The 22,491-nt window shown below is 42.0% G+C and overlaps 1 protein-coding gene across 4 annotated transcripts in view; it reads right to left on the bottom strand.

Annotated features, from left to right (window-relative positions):
• Positions 1–22,491, bottom strand: part of snx29 (sorting nexin 29) — a 79,308-nt gene that overhangs the window by 47,398 nt on the left and 9,419 nt on the right. For all 4 annotated transcript variants that reach the window (XM_057032310.1, XM_057032301.1, XM_057032317.1 and 1 more), the window contains exons 12-14: positions 21,823–21,886; positions 20,508–20,636; positions 10,040–10,125 (exon numbers count right to left, since the gene is read on the bottom strand). In XM_057032310.1, the coding sequence (XP_056888290.1) occupies positions 10,040–10,125; positions 20,508–20,636; positions 21,823–21,886 (279 nt within the window). The remainder of the gene's footprint in view (positions 1–10,039; positions 10,126–20,507; positions 20,637–21,822; positions 21,887–22,491) is intronic.

The following is a 22,491-nucleotide window of genomic DNA, read 5'->3' on the forward strand; positions in this document are numbered from 1 at the left end:
ATGGAAGCAGATCCCAGAAGGAAGAATGTCCTCAATTGTTCTCCGAAGTCACGTGTCTGTCACACTGTGTCTTCTGTGAGCTCGCTACAATTCCCCAGCCCACCATGCGCTTTCCCTTTTTATTTATGTTTTATTGTTGCACTGGGAAAAATAGCCATAGAACTTGTTTTCTAGAGGGCAGAACCTTTTCTCTAGACAGAGCTGAGCACACATGGTGGTTTGTTCAGCTCTTTCTAATTTACTAAAGATAAAAGTGATCTTATTTATTTCCACTACTCCTACTTTTTCCCAAAAGTGATCAGTTGTGACCGTTCCTTTAAATGCTTTGCAAAACCAAACTGGCCCAGATTTTTAAACCTTGAATTAGAGTTGAAACTCTTTTGATGATACGTACCTGTTAATGATGTCTTATTTTATTCTCAGGATTAGGAAAATGGGATTAGATTGAAGACGCGAGTCATTCCTTTCAACGTGCTCCATTTGGTCATTTGCGAGCCATCCATTATGGTAAATCAATTTGATATTAGAAGTCCATTCCCCGCTCTCGCCACCTATTACAGTCCCTCAGAAACACAAATGTTGGAGGCCCAATAATAGATAGATCCATTAAGGCTCCGAGCTCCACCAGGCACTAACAGGCTACTGTCATACTGGGAAAAAAATAAATAACCAAAAGACTGTGGTTAAGGCAGGAAAAAAAAGAAAAGGAGTGATTGTTCGTCGTATTTCGGCTGCCAGAAGAGAAAACAGCATCAACACCGTGAATTCAGACGAGTACTTCTCATGCGATAGTCCATTATAGAGTGACAACAGCTGGATTAGTGGATACGTTGGGGATTTGCTTCCTATTCAAACTCATCTGAAAGGAGCCAACTACTGTAAATCCACAGAAAAAGCCTCAATCATTTCAGCTGGATGCAACAGGATGTTTCCTCCTGGCTGGCGCTGATTCTGGGCCCAAACTCTTCAACAGTATCAGTATGTTATTGATCCAGATGTTGTTTGTTGTTGCTTTAAGACGCCAGCGCTACAACACCCTCTCGCCAGTCTGTTCTGCCTCATTAACAGAGTTGTTTAGTTGGTCGCTTCATCACGCTGGCAGTTTTAATTAGTTTCTCATGCTTATTTGGGCTCCAACTTTTATTGGGTAAATGTTGATTTGTGGGGAAAAAAACAACTTAATTATCAAAGCGTGTGTTCTTTGCAGTCTTTTACAAATTCAGACGGACTCACAGAGCACAAAAGCCTTCTTTCTTATCTCCTCTTCAAGAATGTAATGTAGAATTCTGATTTGGTTTTACGCTGACAAAAATAAGCACAGGCTGCCCAGACAGTACCAACAGACTAAGGGATCTCCCCATATCCAGCTGTCATTATTCCTGTAAAAAGCCTTTTTCTCCCTGTCGAGTGGGAAATATGTTGCTTCTGGCTCCAAAATGAGCAGTTGTGTTTAGAATTCTTGATGTAGTTGCTAAATAGAGAACGTCTTTCTGGAACTTCTGGGTTTCCTCCCTTTGAACTACACATATTCTGTTACACATAAAACAATTTTTACTGTAATTCTATGTCCTTTTCCTTTTAAAACAGAAACTTTAAACTAGCTTAAGTTAATGCAAAATTACAAGATAAAAACTGTAATCTACTGGGTTTTTACAATCGCTTATACTTGCAAACATGTTTTGATAAATCACACTTGACATGACTTAAAAATGTTAATCAGTAAAACTTTATTTCCATGTTTAAGCCTGCAGAGTGAAACTTTTTTTTTCCATGTAATGTTACCTAAAATTAAAAAACTGATGAAACTGGATGACTCAGGACAGAAACCTGCCCGCGTTGCACCTTTTCTATCCAAAAAAGAGAAAATCTGGAACCTGTATTTCCTTTATTCTGTAATTTAAATATTTACTACTGCCATACAAGCCTTGTGCATTGCTTTTTCTTCGTTCTCTCGCCTTTGCTTTCCCATTTATTTTGCTCTATATTCGGTATATATTTTCACCTTCGCTGTCTCCACTTCTTTTCTGTCCCTCACCAACAATCTAGCTGCATAATAATCCACCCTGATGCAGAGTGGCTCTATGTATATTTGATCATCTTCTTCCCCCCTGACCTCCAGTTGAAAGCAGCTATAGAGGCTGATATCACCATTTGTTTAAGCTGGTTCTGTGTCTGAGCTGCTGTCTCAGAGAAAATAATGGGAGTCACCAGCAGAAAGAACTGAAGAAAGTGCACCCTGAAGTATTTTTGCTGCACTCTGAGTCCTTTTCTTCCTCAGCATGTGTGAAAAGTTTCAGAAGTTGTTTTTCTTGTGTGATTATGAATATGGGAGGGGGAAAAAAAGGGGGGCAGGATGTTTTGGGGGACGTTGTTGACATCAAAAGTTGGAGACAACTTCCTGGGAGCTGAATGCCTAATGACTGGGGGGGGCGTGCGATTTGCATATTCCAGTCAGGTGATGAGATGCACTTTCAGGTGCTTAATGGGGGACATTCCACCATGTCTGCAGCTCACACAGATTTGACTCTTTATAGGACCTGGGATGTACCCGAGCAGGTAATTAGGCCTGAGTGTGTCTGATGCGTAAGACACATAAGAAACAAATAATCCTTCATCCCCTGGGCTGGATCTACGAGGTGCAGCTGATGAATATGCATTGTTCTGTGTTTAAATGGACTGAAGTGACACAGAGCAGCTGCCAGTGGCCCTTGTGTCACCAGCGTGACCAAATCGTGACAGACAGCTGGTTTCCACTCCCAAGTGCACACAAGAGTATTTGACAATATGTTCGCTGAATTTAGCATGAGAACGATACCGGTGGTAACCATAGCAGTAACCCCTGGCTTTGGTTGTTAGTTTCGAAGCTCAGTGACAATGAACTGATCTGATCTGACAGGAATGAACCAGCACACCTGACAGATGCGTGAAGTGAGGAGTTTTTCACAGCGGCGGCAGCAGCAGGTACGGCTGATTAAAGCTTGCTGTCACTTTCCTTAATTAGCCATGTCTGATCTTCGGTGTAATAGCACCCTCGTCTCCTGTGTAATTGGCTCTTGTATTGATTGAGTAACTAATGCACTTGGTCGTGTTTGCTCAGGAACTTTGCAGTCCCTGCGTGGTAGAAGTGTTCAACTTTCTCCTGCTATCAGCTGAATGTTACTTCTGCCACTTTGTAAATTTTATCACTTGGAAGGAAATTCCAACATATTGAACTGTCCATTTTCTGGTAAAACCCATTTACCAGCTTCCCGGGATTGCTCCACACTATCTCAGCAATCAGACAGGTGGGAATCCACCCTGGACAGGTCACCAGTCCACCACAGGACACGCTGCATCATAGAGAAGACAATGACTTACAAAAACATCAGTTAATGAAGCAGAGACTCCACGTGTGCTCCCAGGTCCAGTTCTGCCCCACTGGCCAGAAACACGACACTGATCTCAACACTCAACCACAAATCACAAATGTCTATAAGCCAAAACAACCTTTCCCAGGTGCTGCAAGCACCAAAAATACAATCTAGGCAAATCCACGAAGCGATGAATCATAATTCTTCTCCGTCCAAAATCACTTTCCAATGATTTCATCTTTGAACAGACCTTTGTATTTAATACTTTCACCTCCTTCTTCCTCAATATTATATCATGCAGGTGTGAGAATAACAAGATCACAGTCCTGGGTGTATTAACACAAGTTATTTATTTATTCTTAAGCTTGCAAAATGTGCTTTCCCTAATACACATTAGAGCGAATAGCTGACATGAATTAGTTATGAATGACTCGTCTGCCCATGCTGTTGCTGGTCTACTGTGGTACGCCTGCTTGGATAGACCTTGTAAAGCCTCACCCTAACCGTAAATTACATTTATCAATGGTATGAAACAGAACTTCCAATAATTTTAACAGGTTCAACATCTAATTGATTTATTAACTTCATAAGTGACTGCGTTACAATTGGTGAATGTGTTGCTTTTTTTTTCTTTCCTCGTAACAGTGGGTTATCTTCAACTGTTTTGATGTATTTCCAATATTCCCAGAACACGATGGCTCAGTGTCTTCTACAATAACAAATCAAAGACTCCATCACAGCAAAAAAAACATATGTGAGGTGGTTATTTTGACAGCCGTCTAAGTCGCAGAACTGAACATGAGGCAAGACCTGTAAAGATCTGTCAAGCTGATGGGGTGTGACTGATCACAGCGTGGATTTTCTTTGTGGTAATTCGACGCTGCTGAAAACTGTTGGATCAGTTTGGAAAATGTCTCTGAGGATGTTCAGCTAGTTCTGTATTCTCTTCCTCACAACGGAAATTAAAGCAAAGTCACATTTACAGGGAACTGGGGGAAGTCAGCTGCCTTTAGTAATTACAATCAAAATTACCTTCCACTTTCATGCTAATTTATTCAAAAACCACTTCTGAAAACTGTGCAACATCTGCTTTAGTTTACTTCCATTTTAAACAAACATATGGCAATTTAAAGCAATAAAAAGATTGTGTTTCTTTTGAAACATAAACAAAACTGTCAACATATAATGATGTATATTAAATAAGAAGATATTAAATTAGGAGTTCAAGAATCAATCTGCAGCTAGAAGACAGATTTTTCCCTAAAATTCTCACTTAAACCAAATGTTTAGTCACGTGAGGGGGATGCTAACAGAACAACAAACAGATGCACCGCCATTTTCATTACCAGCTCTGCATGTGTGCCCACCACAGGGTAACAATTGGGCCAGCTTTGATTAATGCCCCCAAAGTCCTGCCCAGAATATGACATCCGTGATACTGAAGCGTGCTAACGAATGCCACAATCTGAATACATTCACGGTTCAGTCAAATTAACATTCAAATGTTATATTATATATGAATATTGGGTTAATTAAAAGTCTTTCGTTGTTACAAAAAGTCATGTGTTGAAATAAAGACATTTCAGTCAGACAACTGTGGATTCAATTTTATTACGCACACCTAGCAGAGCATCATTTTAAAAATATAGAGGGATCTTTAGCACCAGGCTCTTTCTTAATGTATTCATTCCCTGATAATAGTTTACCCAGACATTACACAGAACGAACATCAGACCCTCCCACAGGGATCGAAGAAACAGAGCCCACAGAAGGATGCTGGGGAGGTGGCGGAATTAAGCTCCGAATGGCAGCACGGAGCAGCAGAATAGCACAAAGCGTCAAAATAGCCAGGGCAGCAGGAGGCAGAGCAGCATGAGCAGCATATAACAAACGCAGTAGCAGCATGGAGCGATCAGGAATGATCAGGAAAATGGGGGGATTTAAATACCTGCCTAAGCAGGAGAGAGGGGCACATGAAGGATCAGCTGATCCGGAATAGTGCAGTTTGATGTGGTCTGCCTAAACTAGCGCTGCAGACATCGCATCCTTTAATAAACTACAAGATCAACTGTAACTGTAAATACATTGTCTTGTCAGCAGTAAAACGCTAAAACAAAAAACTCAAAAGGTATCATTTTCAACACTCTTAACAAGAGACGATGAGGATAAATATTTACTGTTGTTTTCATTACCGATTGCTAAGAAAAAATTGAGTGTTGAGTGTTGCTGTCAAAACAAATATTGGCTCGTATGGTTTTTTCTTTCAATAGTTTTTTAATGTTTAGTTGCCTTTCTTCTTCTTCGACTTCAATAAATTGCAAGCAATGCGTAGCACATTTGGCATAACAATATCAGATTTAAAAGAAAATGTAAATCGAGCAGAGAAAACGCACCTTTGTCCTCACAGCAATATGAGAAGCATGTGGACAGGTTCTTATGCCGCCATGTTCCACAACAGCTGACGGTGAAGATGACCCAGCACGGCTATTTTTGTGCTGTGACATATTGTGGCGGAGAGCAGTGGGGCCAAGCGAACGCTCTGATCTGGTTTTCTGAGAGTCAGATCATGCATCAGATGGGCAACATGCATGGGACTCTTCCATATTTATCCCCGGGAGAGGCATACGCGATGACACTCAGCAGGTTCTGGCGATAGGTGAGATGATTAAAATATTCATTAACACCAATCCATCCAGGTGAGGAAATCCACATCCACACCCCTGCTGCGACCGCACGCAGACGCCTCTGAAGTATGACGACCAAAGGTGAGGAAATCGGGCGGCGGCCACCTGGCCCCGCCTGTGACAAACAATATCAGCTATGTCACCTTTTTCGTGCCAGGTAAAATAAACAGTGTGTGTGCGATTAATTGCCATAGTTAGGCACAAACAGACCACCCTGTGCTGCATAAATAAGAACTCCCTCACACCTCGGTGCTGGTAAACATGCCCAATCTGTTGGATTGAAACCAGAGCGGCTAAACAATGCAAGCTGCTGCCTCCTGTTATGATCCGAGGCTGCAGTTTAACGAGTGGGCATAATTAATCTCAATTCTCTAAGAGAATGACTCATCATTTGCTCTTTTACAATTAGCCTATCGGGATGTAAATATCTCTATTAGCATAAACCACTTACAGCACAGGCTACAAGTTTCATACCCACCTACACTCACTAACACGCTGTTTAATTTCAGCTTCTCACACTCAGGGCGGCTCACCTACTCACATTCAAAGGGGACACAGTGCATGAATGCGCACACATATGCGCACTGGCCTTGACAAAACACATACCTCCTCACATTTGTTTAATGACCCCCCCATCTGCCTGTGACCTGCTTTTCTCACATTAAACCCCCAAACACACTTAACTAGTTAACAAGTAATGAAAATCCACCTCCATGCAAGCACAAATACACCTACGTGCACGCCGTACTGCTGTGAAAAGAAACAGGTCAGGAAACAACACACGGAGTCACATAGCTCGAGCTTTTTTAACAATAACACACACCGTAGATATAAGCAGGCCCCGCCTGGAACTTAAACAGTTGTTTCCTCGTTAAGTGGCATCATTTAAGACTGTGTGATATCTGTCCACTGAACAGTTTGGTGCACGTGAGACGAACATCAGCCGTCTTCTGTCAATGTGCTGCAGCTGGCTGATAACCAGTGCTGTACGGTTTACTGACAGCTTTAATTTTTTTTCAAGCCTAGGCGGGTCTATTCATTTAGTTTGAACTGTCCCGTTGTTGCAGTCATAAACCATGAATTTAAAGCTACTTTCCCTCTGCCTGCAAGGGCAAAGACGAGCACACAAAGGGACAATAACTGCAGATCATTGTGTAATGAGTAAGACACACGCCGATATTAGTGCGGGCAGAGGTGACAAATGCCTCTCATTCACTTATTATTAGGCCTCTGGTTGTCGGCCAGAACAGGAAAGGCTGAAGCGATGGAAGCTTATCGAGTTTTAAATGGCCGTGTAATCCATTTCCTTATTGGAGATGAATAAGACGCTGTCCGCGGATTTATTTATGGATAAATGAACCATGTGCGTGACCACAGGCAAAAGCTGAGCGAAGGGATGAGCGGGTCTGGCCACTGTTCGTCCTCTGGATCGTTGTGAGGAGCTCAAAGGTGAGGATTACAGATTTAGAGCAAGCCCAAATACCAATTAACGATCTCAATAAAGATAACGTAGATAAAAGAAGATGGGATTGAACCCATTAATCATTTTGCCTTTCGTATGAGTCGTTTGCTCATCCTCATTTTTACCATTTCTACAAAACAGGGGTTTAATGTGATGAGTTAATATGGTGCAGATATATAATCACGAGGAAATAGAACTATCACAGAGCCCTTGACAAGAAAATATAAAGGGGGATTTCCATTTCACCAGACCGAATGCCCTTTCACCTTTTATCGATCTCCTGGAGCGTCCTCAGCAGGCCCAGCCAGCACTTGACAGGTTAATAATGGGAGATCTCTATCCCAGCCTTTTTTATATACAGCACAGCAGGCCAATTTCACCTGACCACATGCGGCTATCCCTGGGAGAAGAAGAGAAACGTGTTTTGGCCCCCACAGGTAACCTTCCCCCTTTGGAAATCAATCCCACGAAGAAAAGCATTCAGTCAAAAAGCAGCCATTCAACGTGGCTCTAAAGTCCCTCTGGGAGAATGAAATATCTGGAAAAACCATCACTTTGGACCGAGTGAGTGTCCAGGACCAGACAGCACAAGTTCTCAGGGAAAACAAATAGTCTCGATGCACCATCACCAACCTCACACTCTTGCCAGAACCTGCCTTGTCTTTTTATCCCACTATAAATTACTGCAAACGAGTGCAGTTGGGTCTGACCTAATCTGCTGGTGGATCTGGGAATCATGAAATCCAGAGTAAACCCCCAGGAGAAAACCTTGGTTGCACTTTAGCACAAGAGCAATGTCCTCAAAACCTGCCCTGCTGTGCTCAGAGAAGCCAGTACAGAGTCATTAGGCTGAAGATTATTCAAGAGTACTTGTGAGGAAACGCCATTATTCATGAGCCGCTAGGTATCGTTCCCTGGAGATCTGCCTTTATCTAACTCGGCGTACAGTGAACTTGACTCTCACTGTAACACACCAGTCATCTGGGGATTCTCTTCTACGCTTCTAATGGCGCACACAAAAGCACGAATATGCTAATTCTGATTCAACTCACTTTTATGGTGCACATTCAGCAATGTAGGTATTTACATTAAACTTAGGTGTGAATCTTTGAAAGCGATGGCACTGCTGTCACGATCGTAATGGGTTCCACTCATGGATGTGGCGAGGAGAAAGCCCTTGAACAAACAGAGAGAAATGGCGACATGCAGGGAGGAATAATTAACTCTGAACTGTAAGAAAGGGAGCAGAATGGCCGCACCGGAGGAGCGTTCCAGAGATCACATGTGCCCCACGATCATTAGACAGAAGTGGGGTTCAAAAAAGGAGACATGCTGACAGCAATTCCTGCTCCCCACAAACTGTTTAAACAATATTCTTTACTGCTGATGCGTACGTACGACAGCGGGCTGCGGAAAGAGGGAGGGAGGATGAAATCATTTAGACAACGCTGTGGAGAGGGAATTACTACGCCTGTCTGGATGAGGTAAACGGGCTTGGAAAAGAGGGAATGACAAGTGGGATGAGACTGGGGTTGGAGGCTGGAAGGAGAGCGCACGGATGATGGGATGAATGAAGTCAACACCAGGGGGAAGATAACCAGAGATGGGGCAAAACCCAAATGCGAGAAGGCTCGACGCCTGATGGAAAACTGGAACGTGTTTGTCAAGCCTACACATGCTGAAGGCTATTTCCTGATAACATATGTGTTTTCATGTGAGGGAGTCCTTGCTCCCTCCAATCATCGCCATTGTCGGCGTTCCAGTCTGCCACACTTACGGCGGGCCAAACGGACCTGGTTGACAGGAGTGTGATAAATGGAGGTGAGCTGAAATTTTGGCCAACTTTTAATAGCATCTTTTTATCATGGATATGCACATAAAGGTGCATTGTGAATGTAAACATCCATCATTACACTTAAAACATGTGCCTGTGTTTTAAAACAAAGACATCCATAAGCTATGGTGATGCTTATGTTCACATAACACAACTTTACGTCATAATAATTCAAATATATAACTATATATGGGCCATATTTTGTAATAGAAAATAGAAATGAAATTATCCAATTCTTCTAATTTTGCATTCTCTTCTTAAAAAGTATAACTTAATATTAATGAGTTCTTCATGTCTTTATGTCTCACACACATAAAACCCCTCAGGGCATCACCATGGTAACATCTATCCTGCAAAATGCAATTAGCCACTATATGACCCTCCATGGTTGACCATGCTTATAGTACTCGCCTCCAACATCACCTTAGTCCTCAGTCACTGTGTCACTTCCTTCCCTCCTCAACAAAGACAAAGATAAAGGGACAAGTCTGAGAGACAAAGGAGTGACAGGTTCACTTCCTTTTTGACAAGGATTCGCACCGTTAAAAGGGACGTTTGTCACCTGACAAACCCATCAGGAAAGGAAACCGATGACCTTTTTTCCTGTGTGCGCTTCTCCGAGCGCTGGGACAGATATGAAATCTAATTTCAGGTCATATTGATGCCGCGTGCGTGCGTGCGTGCGTGTGTGTGTGTGTCTGTTGTTTACCGTCATTTCCCTGGCTTCCCTCTCTCTTCAGCATCTGTACCGCCCCCACATACTTCTTCAACTGGACCTTCAGGACCTCATTCTCCCTGCACAAACACATGCAGCCCAAACAGTGAGTACACAATACTCCCACAGCAATGCATGCAATCATTTTGGACTTTTTAAATGTCAAACACCCTTGTTATAATTCATAGACGACAACAGTTTTGCATCATCATCGTGTGCGAAAAGGCAGAAATGCAGCTGTGTTGGCAGAGCCAGACACATTTGCAGGTTTTTTCCCCCAACGAAACCATTTCTGCATATGAATCAGTAAACAAACAGATGGCCGACAGCTTGGGTTTTAACATTTAACTAAAATTGTTTTATGTGCCTAACTCCATTGGTTACAGTGTTAATATAAAAAAGAAATCCTCAAGGTTCGCTGGTTGCAGCTGCTTTATTACATCAGAGACAACCTTTCATCCAGCTTCATGGGAACAAAAGGAGGCTGCTTGAAAAGTATTATTCTGTTTTCTACAGTGTTCTGCTAATTATCAGAGCAACAAAATATAAAAGAAGCCGTCAAGGGAAAATGCAATGGTTTCAGTTTGAGACCAAAGTCTGATGGTGGTTTGATGGGATAGTCAGTTAAGACACCGATTAAGGGGGAAAATACCTAAAACTGGTGGATGGATGAGTCACAATACCAACGATGACCATGTGCACACAGGATAACAGAAGAGACGGGAGTCCGTTTTACAAGGCACAACCAGTTGAATATCGTCTACTTTGAGAAGGAAATTACAGCTATAACACGGCTGGTGTCCTTGGTGAGGGAATTCTATTTATTGGAGGGCTGCCTATCAGCCCTCATTCCCTAACAACAGAAGAGGCATCTGCCAGACAACGTCCCAGACCACATTAAGACCTCCCCCAAGACATGACCAAGTGGCTGTTATCAGAAATACCCAGCCAGGACACCGTTCCAGACTGACGAACTTCCAGTCTGTGCACACTGATCTCTTCAAGTACGTGCTTGTGCACTTGTGTAAAAGAGTCTGAGGAACCAGCAAGATGTTTACAGCCATATATAAAACAAGGAACTCCCAGATACTAAGATGATGCTGCTTGATCAACAAAAAGTACACCTTTTTGTTGTTGTGTTTGTTTGTTGTTGTTGTTGTTGTGTAAAGCACTACACAATCCACTTATCCATTACATGTATTCATGTCAGTTGCTTCTAGTATTGTTATATCAACAAACCTATAGATTAAACTGGCCTTAATCAATACTTTTACAGTGAGCACAGATAAAATGAGCAGGAAGGATTTAAAGGGGCATTGGTGTTCATTCTTCCTGACAAAAAAAGGCCGGCACCCACCGATCATTTCTTCTAATTTTCTCACCTTAAAACACAGGTAATCATACTAGCTTGCCACCTACCCCTGGTAGCCTTGAAAACACAAATTTATCGGTTGAAGCTAGGAATCTCGTCCTCCAAATGCTGCATCCTCCCCGCAAGGATCTCCGCCAAGTCGGGGTTGGTTACTATAGTAGAGGATTTGCTCCCAACATGCCTTTGCCTCTCTGATGGTCGGGTCGGGATAAGCTAAACCTACCCACAGTACAGTTTAAAAAATGAAGTAAACACATGGGTTATATTATTAGCTCCTCCTCAAGTATAGCTCGCCCTGTGGCTGCCTTGTGTTTTACACTATTTTTTTTGTACCGAGTTAATCAAATGTTTCTCGCTCCTTAATTTCACAAAATATACTTGCTGATTTCTACCAGATATTTGAGTTCAATGGCTGACTCTAATTTACTCAGTCAAGCTGTGTTTCTTGCTCTTTAATTACACGCAAGTGTTTCTCCCTCTTAAATTTCATGAAATACAAGTGCTGGTTTCCTACTGAAATAATAAGTGCTCCTGCTCTACGGCAAAGAAAGAAGAAATGTGCTTCCATTAAAGACCGTCTAGCCCAGGCATGGGCAAACTAAGGCCCGGGGGCCACACGCGGCCCGTTAAACGTTTTAAACCGGCCCGCCAAACTTGAAAAATTAAATGAATAAACCTTGTTAATGTTAAATTTTCACTGCAATTCTGGTGTTTTCCCACTAGAAAAAAGACAGTCAGGAGGAGAGTGATGGTGATATCCTGAAGGATAACAGAACTTTCAGTGCTTTAAAATAGAAATGGTTATTAATTTTTTTTAAAAAGGCACATTTTATTCATTTGATTTTAAATGTTTTAAGACTCATTCCAAAGTCAGATATTTTGTTGTAATGCTTCTCTTTATTTTCATTTGAAATTAAAGCACATGTTTTCTCCATATCCCAAGATGTGTATTTTTTCTCCAATGAGGTGAGGTTACCAAAGCACTCCATCCATCCATCTGCTCCTGGTCCGGCCCCTTTGTCAAATGTTAGAACCCATTGTGGCCCACGAATCAAAATGTTTGCCCACCCCTGGTCTAGCCACACATTTGATTTGTTTGATTAAAAAACAGGAAATAAAACTCTACCCTCCAGAGATCAGTCTCTTTATACTGGCTGTCCAGTGACAAAATCAGAACACGTCAGGCAGGTACATCATCAACTCCATCAGGTAATTTAGCGTGATGACTCAGGATTTCATATTGCAGGCAACCTACTTCAATCTGTTAATTTCCCAGGTCGATTGCAGGGTTATTCAGCCCAGGACAAAATGCCACCACAACCCTTTCACAGTCCTGAAAAGATTTTCAAGCAGTGCTCAAGCAGTCTCTGAGCTGTCCCTGATTAGGGACCTCCTTTTTTAATTTGCATTCTTGCAGTCTCTCTGATGCCACCAAGACTATGAGTTCAGTCACCATCCCAAAATCATGGCAAGAGCGATAGCCGCGCTTCTCTTCCCTGTGTTGTTAGCCAAGGATGTGTTGTCTATTGCTGCCTTGGAGAGTTTCTATACAGATGCACCCGAGGGATCAGGTGCAACTGGAGAGGCTGTCCCCCCTCCCGTTAATGAGACCTTCACGAGTCTGGTGCGGACTCGTCGAGGGATCCAGAGACAGATCTTTCTGCAGTTCAACAAGTCGACCAATTGGCCATTTCAAGGCTTCGGCTGGACACAGCCCCAGTGGAGGCACTGTTAGATCAGTGCAAAATAGTTCTCCCAGTTCTGCAGCTGCCACTCAGGGTGATTGTTCTAAGCTCTCATAGGGCCCCCCACAGCTAGCATTTTGGGTAACTGGGGATAGGGCACCTAGATGCAGGCTGCCTGCTAAATGACTTCCCTAAGCCCCCGAAAAGCTTGCGGGAGTTGGTCCTGGCTCCCTAGACCTGGCCTCCTACACATCTGAGTCACTGGGACATCCTGGCTTCAAATCCTTGGGTACTATTAACTCTATCAGGAGACGGAATAAAGTTCAGGCGTCGTCCCCACCAGGTTTATCGGGGTCGGGATGACCTTTGTCAGGGAACCTATAAGATCTTTTCTTTTGTGCCAAAAGCCCCCTCCATGCTAGAGGAGGCTCAAGACAATGGTGGTTTAAATGATATGGGCAGTGTCTAACAGTCAGAAGAATCGATCCATTGGACCCATTGCTCACTATGGTTTTCTATAGAACCAGCCAGTCCATTCTGACAAGATGTCCTTGCACACCATTCTTCATGTCTTGTTGTTTTGGTGTTATCCAGGCTATAATCAATGCCCATGCACCCTCCTGCAACCTAGTGTAAGGTTGGTGTAACAACACAAGATGCCTTGGTGGACGGTCAGTCCGTGGGTTGGCGTGCTCTGGTGAGCAGGTTCCTTAAGTGTGCACTGCAGTTGTGACCTCCACATACAATCCGGGTGCCTTCTTGGGATTTGGTTGTCCTGAAGGCCTTATGTTCTGCTACGTTTCAGACTGTGGAGCACACTGACCTCAGGAGGTTGTCTGGCAAGACTACCTTTCTGCTTACTTGAATCAGCAAATTGGGTTAGTGAGCTATGTGTGGCCAGGGATGGTCATCAGTGGGATCCAGATGGATTAGTTGTTACCATATAGCATAACCCCAAAGAGGCTTTCTGCCTTTCAGGTCAACCAACCAAATCAGAGTCAGGGGTGGAAGAACTAACTCCAGATGCTACTTTACACTCCCTTCTTGAGCTCTAAAAACAAAAGATGTGACAACACCAGGTTCTGTGTTATGGGAACTTCTCCAACATTTAGTCTCTTCGTGTTATTTAGTCCCTCTTCATGTCGACCTAAAAACTCTTTCACCACCACAGAACCATGTGGTGAATCAGATGTTCGCTGATCAGTTTCGTAACTTAAAAAATCAGCCTGAATCTGCAGAAATAAAGGTCTGCGTCTTGCTCACTCTGGTGTAGAGGATGCACTGAGAGGCTGAAGGAGGGGGAGATGTCAGCTGTCTGCGCCTGAGACGTTTACGTTCACATGCAAGTGATCGTTAAAGTTATGTTTGTTTATAAAAATTAGTAAGCTAAATTTGATGAAAGATATCGTTTTTGACTGCATTAAAGTTAAAAATGTCTTCGAGTGTTCGAATAATACGCGGATTTTTCCACACGTGCCGGCTGTCAAATCTGCCTGCTGACACGTCAAGTGCTGTCAAACGTCTCTGAAGAAGGCGAATGCTGATCACCGAAATTGCACAAGGTCTGAAGAAAGTTAAAAACTTTAGCTTAATAAAACGACATGATGCACGTTTTTGAGACAAATAACATACACTTTAATCGGACACTAAGAATTCATTTCCCCAAGCCATTCAGAGCCGCAACATAAGGATGAAAGAGCCGCATGCGGCTCCAGAGCCGCGGGTTGCCGACCCCTGATAAAACTCCTCGATCTGTGCATGCATGTAATGCTCATCCAGGTATATCATACCAGCTCTGGTGGTCATTCAGAATTCATACCTCAGTTATGTTGGCAAATCTCATATTACTGAATATTACCTTTCCAGAATCGCTGTGATGCCAACAGGAAGAAAAAGAGATCGATTGTAAAAAAGAGATGTTTCAGAACAATTCTAGGCTGGCATTAAAGACTTTGAGAAAGGTGACGATGCCCCTACCGGAAAAGAATACTTGGGATGTGTGGCGACACATAGAACATTTTCAAACCCAATTTAAATTCAAGGAGGTGTCAAAATTCAATTTTCTGCATGAATTTCTGGTTCGCTCAAGTGGCGCAAAAACTGCTAACAGAAATTACTCTTTCCTTCTGCATTTGTGATCAATTGCTCATGATTAAATACTTCATATCAGTTTTTCATGAAAAAGATCATTTAAGTACTTATAAATTCATAGTAAAGCCTATTTTATTGCCACGGTTGCTTGTTGGGATCAGGCCCTGGGTATCTTTAAAACACTGATCATGAAAAATGCCATAAAACTAAAGATGAATTCAACTGAATTATGTATAAGAGATGTAGTAATCACCAAAACAATAAAAAAAATGCTTTTTCCTACATCACACTGATATATAATAATTGTTCTGTAAACAAATCTACCCCTTTTCTATACAGATAATCATTATCAGTACTCAGGGGGGCTAAAAGGCTGAAGCATCACTGCTACTATGCAAGCAACGTGTTATGTGTAAAAACTTTCTTGGGGATCTGAGAAGCATTCATTAATTTGCTGGATGTTTTGCTTTCAGCAGACCTTTAAATTTCAGCAGATGTGAGATTGTGTTTGCGTCTCTGCTCAGCTTCATGAAACAAAAGCATTTTAAATTTGTGGAAAATAAGGTCCTCACTCAACACCTCTGCCACATCATTCGTGCAGCTGTTACGGAGACAGCCCCAAACCCATTTCCTGATTAAGGACCGTAGTTTGACCCAGAATTTAGTCAGATAATAAGCCCGTTGACTGTGGTGGCTAATAAAGATGTGCAAGTCATCTCATTTCATCGTTGAGAGTTTTAAGACAACAAATAAACTTAATAACCTTTTTGATTCAATGTGAAAGGCTTTGTTTTAAAGCTAATTACTTTCTGTGCAAATAAACTAATTTTTCAGGCACTGCACATTTCAGAGGCACAGAAAATGATGAAGTGATGAATGCATTTGCATTCAAATGAAAAAAGTAAGGATGCACAAACTTCTCTTGAAGATTAAGGTGTCTCCAGAGGAAAGCTTGAACTTAAACTGAACACTGTAATTACTCGAGCTGAGTCGCAGCCCTTAGGTGATTTTTCTCTCTATTTTATTACACCTGTTCCTTCTTTGTGTGACTGTTTGACACTTTTAAAGTATATTCAACACACTGAAGTGTCCGACCTGGTATTGTGAGGCAAAGAGCACAGTTAGGGTAGTAATAACCCCCGAGTAGGGGTAAAACAGTTCCCCGAGTAATTAGAATTCCTCGACAAATAAATAATTAGGGAATTTTCTGTGCCTTGAGTAAGTGTTTACTTAATGGTCACACTAATGATGACATTTTCTCGTGTGTAAGGTGACCAAATATCCTCCTTTGTACAAACATGTCTTCTGGGAGACCTAAGAGTATGTCCAGGTGGAATTTTAAAAATTGTCCAGGATTTTCTTCTACTAGAGCCTCAAACATGAGGTAATTAATCAAAGGAACTTTCAGTAGAATATCTGATTACTAAAATATCTGATACTTGCAGCCCTACTTCTCAGAGCAATTGACTAGATTGGACTGGAAAAAAATACTTCAATCAAGCACATGGCAGATATATAAACAAGGGGACAACTAGGCTACAGGTCACAGATCAAAGTTGTTGAAAATCAGCACTGGATTAAGATACAAAAATGACAAAGGGCTGAAACACACAAACAAACCAGGCAGATTGTGCAGTACAAACAGCACAGGGAGAAGACGGGATCGATGTCCAAAGAAGAAGGCATCTGCTCCCATTTTCAGGATGTATGGGTGAATGTGTGTGTGTGTGTGTGTGTGTTTCCGCCTGTCCAACCACCCCCTCTCTCTGTGACGAGGTACCACTTCCTGGCCTGAGCCCACTCGACTGGCCGCCTTCCCATCTTTCTGCATTCTGCTCTGCCAAACCAATTCTCAAAAGGGGGACAAGAGAAAAGTGTGTGTGTGTGTGTGTGTGTGTGATCCTCAAAAATTTAGGGGTTGTACAAGCAAAGCAAGGACATTCTGGTATAGGACATCTATTTTTAAATGCCCCAGTGTTAACATCAGCTACTAAGTTAAGATCCCCTCTGAACTTATTGCACCATAGATTTTAGCGGTCAAAAATAAAAAAAAAAATTACAGATAACTGACTATATAAAATATATGATATTTATTTGTGAAAAAGAACAGTTTTGTTTTGCCTGTGAAACGTGTGCATGCCTCTGCTGCACGGGCTTCATGACCAAAGTCCAGCCAAGCAGAAAATGAGGCAAACATTTGAGTATATGCTTTTTAAATTTACTGTCACAGTTGCCACTAATCCCCTCCATTCCCGTCTCCTCGATCAAATACAAAATGTGACTTTTCACGCCATTTCAAAATGGAGCCAACATTTCCTATATAATTAATTGGCTCGCAAAGACTGGACACTGACACAGAAACTAACTAACCAACTACTGACGGTTCCTGTGGCACAAAAGACAATAGACTCACTGTTGGTGAGCATCTTCTGTAGTCTATTTAAGGCAGAGAGTCGATGCAAACATATATGACGAATGTTTCATGTGTGTTTTCCACAGGCTGGGAGCGTGGGGATGTGGGCTGCCATGTGTCAGTATGTGAGTAAGGGTCTTACAGTTTCATGTTTATATTTAGACGAAGTAGCCTGGCGGTATATCTGAGGTTTGGAGTGAGTAACTAAGTGAGCAGCAGCTCGGTTTAGCCCACCCTCCTTCGCCGGAGCCTACGTCAGCCTAAATCTATCTATGGCGACTCACTCATCCTCCGCCACCCCCATACGCACCAGGACTCAAGACACACATGCACTTCCTTGGATTTAGGTGGTAATAGGAAAGTTGGACTTTGGAGAAAGTTGCTAAAATAAGCCACAAGTGACATATTTGCCCTCAAACAGTAGAACCAGCCAACGTTGGAGATTTAACCTGGGAAAAAAGACTCATGCCACACAGATGCAACAATCTGTCGCTGATAATGAAATAAGAAGCTCTTGTTTTCAGACAACTAACAAATATGAATGTCCTGTCAGAAGTCAGTTTTAATTGACAGCTTCTCCCTTAGCTCCAGCCTATCCCATAGAATTGGATACATAGCAACTGTTGCCAGTAGCTTTTTTCCCTCAATGATTCTGACAGTTGGTAGCCCTCATTCAGTGGCTAAAGCTGCTTGTTCGCTGGTATTTATAGCCTCTATTGATCGAGACAGATTTGCCTGAAAAGGAAAAACAGCTCTTGAGATTGAGCGGCAGACTGGAAAAGTTTTTTGTGTGCGCATTTGGCCAAACGGAGAGGCAAACTGGATATCACACACTCACGCAGAGGAGCAATTTCCCTAATTCATTTACCATTCAGCCTCTATAAAGCACGTGACCATTATCACATTAGAGCTAACTGTCAGCGGCCTCTCTGCCTGTGCACACCTGATTTCTACGCCATTTACTCAGGTCATTCGTCTCATCAGTCGTAGCCGGTGCCTTGACTTGTAAGAGGAGGTTAATATGTGTACAGAAATTTCTTGGGACTTTTCTTTTTAGACCGCTGGAGGATGACTAATATTCTATTTAAAGTGTGCTGGGCACAACCGAACAACTATTACATGCAGGCAATCAATTGGAGATGCCAAAGTGACGCAGTTTCACTTTCAAGGAAACAGCTGGTGGTCACTTACTGGGGATAAAAATGTGTGTGAGTGCGGCAAGAAAGTACAAGTCCATGGTAGTCTGAGAGGGTAAAAGTATCCAACAGTGCTATGACATTCTTCCCACGGTGCTTTCAAAGTGGACCTACACCCCTAACTTTTACCTAACGTGCATCTTGTCTGGATTTTTTTTTGACTTCACCATGGCATTTAAGCTATGCCCAGCAACTCTCCAAAGGGTGGTCATCTTTGTAGGGGAGGGTGGTGCGAAGAGTGGTGGTTGGTGACGAAAACTGCCTCCAAAACATCATCAGCCTCCATCTCAGCCTATAGCAATTTTCGGTTTCAACCCATGTAGGGCAGTCACTACATATTTAATACAAAATACGCCACATTGAGATACTTTAACTAAAATCTCAAGAGTTGGACCAGAATCAATTAACAACTCTGGCTATACGGAAATAGCAGAAATAAGTGGTTTTGAGGTGTGGTCCCACTTGATGTGGACGTGGCAGTCGGGTCCATCGTCACGTTAAAAATGCCTTTTGTTTTGCCAGAGTGAACGTGAAATACAACGTAATTGAAAAACACACTTTCAGTTCTAACAAACCAGGTTTTCCTTGTTCTCTTGTCATCATTGCCGAGCACCCTGGTGGCACTGGTTTCAGGAGGACTTCTTAACTACCAAAAGCAGAAGTTAGCACTGTTTGGGCCATAAGCCAGATGTCGATAAATGAAACCACACATCACACCAAAAAGTCTGTACCGTCAGTGCAGGTTGGAGGTGGCAACATGGTGGTGCAGAGCTGGTTAGCAGCACACAGCACTGTATACTTCATATAGTATATCTCCTTTCACACATGCACTGTGAAGCTGAAATGTAGCTGACAGGGCTGCATGAGTGAGTGAGCTGGTTTCTACCCTGGACGCCTCTCACACTGTTCAGGCAAAAGAACCTTTCTAGCTTGCAGCTCACCAAGCGAGAATGGCAGCATAATGGACGTGGAAGAATAGAAACATACGAGGGCCGAAACATTGGCCAATATTTGCACAATGATGACAGCAATACGTCTTCCAAATGCAAAGAGCGTCTGGCAGAAGCCTGCTGGTGCCCAAATAGTCCCGACGATCCAGGGCACGTCGAGGGCTTTGCAAACAGATGAGGGACAATGAGAATCCAGTGTGTTTGCAAGCATTTCATATCTACTGTGATCGTCTGCTAGCAGCAATATTTCTGGATTAAATGAAGTTCATGAGACCTTTTTCTTATCAAGATCAAGTGAGACTCATTATATTAATAATCGCTTGTTCTTGACAGTGTTCATTATTTCTTCCTTCTCTTTTTGCAGTATTTGTGGTTTTATTATTTAAAGGGGCTGCAAATTTTTGCATAATTTTATTATTATTTTTACCATGAAATGCATGAGGGAGCAAGTTTCTGCTGTCATTTTACAGAGCCCTAGGTGTATTCGTGTAATTAACTTCTGACATTTAATTTTCAACAGATGAGAAAAGCATTTACTGTTTACATAATGGCCAGTCATAAAAAAGGGGGGTGCTTGTCATTTTTAAATTATTTTTTTTTTAAAAACAAGAGGACTCGTTTCTCATTACTTCTCATCATTCAGCAGAAAGTCGAAGCAGAAACTCTACCGTGTTACATTCTGAGTTGATGTGAGGTCAACTCGTTCCAGTTTGCACCTTTGGAAATGATGACTGTACTTTCTATACTGAGCTCACCTGGACAGCGCCTGGATCCTGGCAGTGTGTCTCTCTTCCAGCTCTGCCAGTTTCTTCTTCAGCAGATCGGTTTCCTGCCTCAGGCCCGCTGAGTGCTCCATCTCTCCATCCAGAAGACTGCGAAGAGACCTGTGGAACACGCAACACAGATCATAATGATGCCCCACATACAGAAAATAGTTGTATTACCTGGTATTTAAGGGTCTCAGCAGAACAAGACATGGGTCAGGAAGAGGGGCTGGCCTGGTTTCTGTGATTTAGGCTAAGCTAAGTGCTGATGCTGACGCTTCCTAAGAGCAGGTGGCATTAGTTGTTTTGTTTGTTGTTGACTTCCACTTGGTGTTGTTGATGTTTGTACCAAATTTTTTTTTTTTAAACTACTTTTAAAATGTGAACCTTTTAGAAGCAAATGATGAGCATAAGGACAGTGACCTTTGAACTCTGAGTAGAGAGCACATTCACAGAGAAAAATCAAACTCTTCCCTGCACTTCAATTTCGACTGTATTTCTACAATCATTCCCAAAAAGGAGCAGTAATGAAAACTACAGCCGTCAGGAAGAGTAACATACTTTAAATGTTTTAGCTCACCCAGACAGGGAAATAGAACAGGAAGTCAATTTTAGCTAGATGGAATCGAGAGAAATGTCATTGATTTAGTCAGGCCCCGAGCAAGGGAGCAAGCTGCTGGATGTATTCTTAGCACCAATGACAACATAATGTACATTACAAAACTAGAGATGGTTGTGTTACGTTAAAGCTATTGGATTTAATTTGGTACAGGAAGCTATTGTGATATTGTAAAATTATGCAACTCTGATATTAAACTAATAAAGCCTTGTTAAGATATCATGATGAAAACAATGGGCCAGACACGCTGACATGCACCAGCAGGTGTTTAAACTGAATAATCTTTTACATACACAATTTGTTGACATTGCTGTTCTAGCATTTTCATTTAGGTCAGAATAAACAGGGATTAACTCCATTAACTGTAATAACTAACAGCAGGAAACACAATCATGTCTGATGAAAACATGACATTTATGAACATCTGCGGGCGCGTTAGGTGTCAGTAACAGTTCTGTGCTATTTTGGCCCTTTTCCACTGATAAATAAGACAAAACGACTCTCTCCAACGGTTTACTGCTAAAAACAAAAACTGCCCCCACATCAGGACAAAAATAACTGCAATTCTAGAGTTTAAAAAACTATGTGACATCACTTACACGGAAAGGTCATTTGTGATCTTTCCGTTAGAGTGTCAGCACATCTGCGTGTCTGTAAGCATCAGAGAAGCAGAATTTCTCAACATACGCGTTTTGTTCCTCCAGCTCGTCCTTCCTGTTCATCATGGCTACGGTTGCCTGACGGAGCTCCACTGGAGAGAAAATATGAGAAAGTGGGTTTTCTGCATTTTTAACGACAATCGTAAGTAAAACTCAATCCCACACTGCTGGATTAAACCAATATGTTGAAAATAACGGTTGGGAGTAGAGGCTGGCAAATATGAGACGTGTGGTATAATAAATAAATCCATCTAGAGTGGTCTGATTGATATCTGGGTCTTCTGGATGGAAATACTGTATTCTTAGTGATGAAAAGCCTGACTAAATACTGTCTCATTTAAACATGCAGCTCTGGATTTGATCAGTAATAATTATCTTTAATAATTATTGATCTGTGCAGTGAAGTACATGCACAACCGATTGCTTACAAGGTTCAAGTTATACTAAACACACACTTTAAGAGGCAGTGAACAAATTCTTATGGACTTTGGCAGACTGTGTTTAATAGAATCATGTTGGAAATGAAGAGTTGTTTCACAGTAATTATTCAAAATCTGACTTATCTGGGCTTATACAGTTCTGACTGGCTAATACTGAGAAACCCAGTGGTTTTTTAAATGTCAAATCAATAAAATGTCATCTTTAATCACCTACTTTAAAAAAAAACAACATCCAAATATCACAGCAGAGCAAATAT

Source organism: Takifugu flavidus, chromosome 1 (assembly GCF_003711565.1).
Source record: "Takifugu flavidus isolate HTHZ2018 chromosome 1, ASM371156v2, whole genome shotgun sequence".
In the NCBI taxonomy this organism is placed as follows: domain Eukaryota; kingdom Metazoa; phylum Chordata; class Actinopteri; order Tetraodontiformes; family Tetraodontidae; genus Takifugu; species Takifugu flavidus.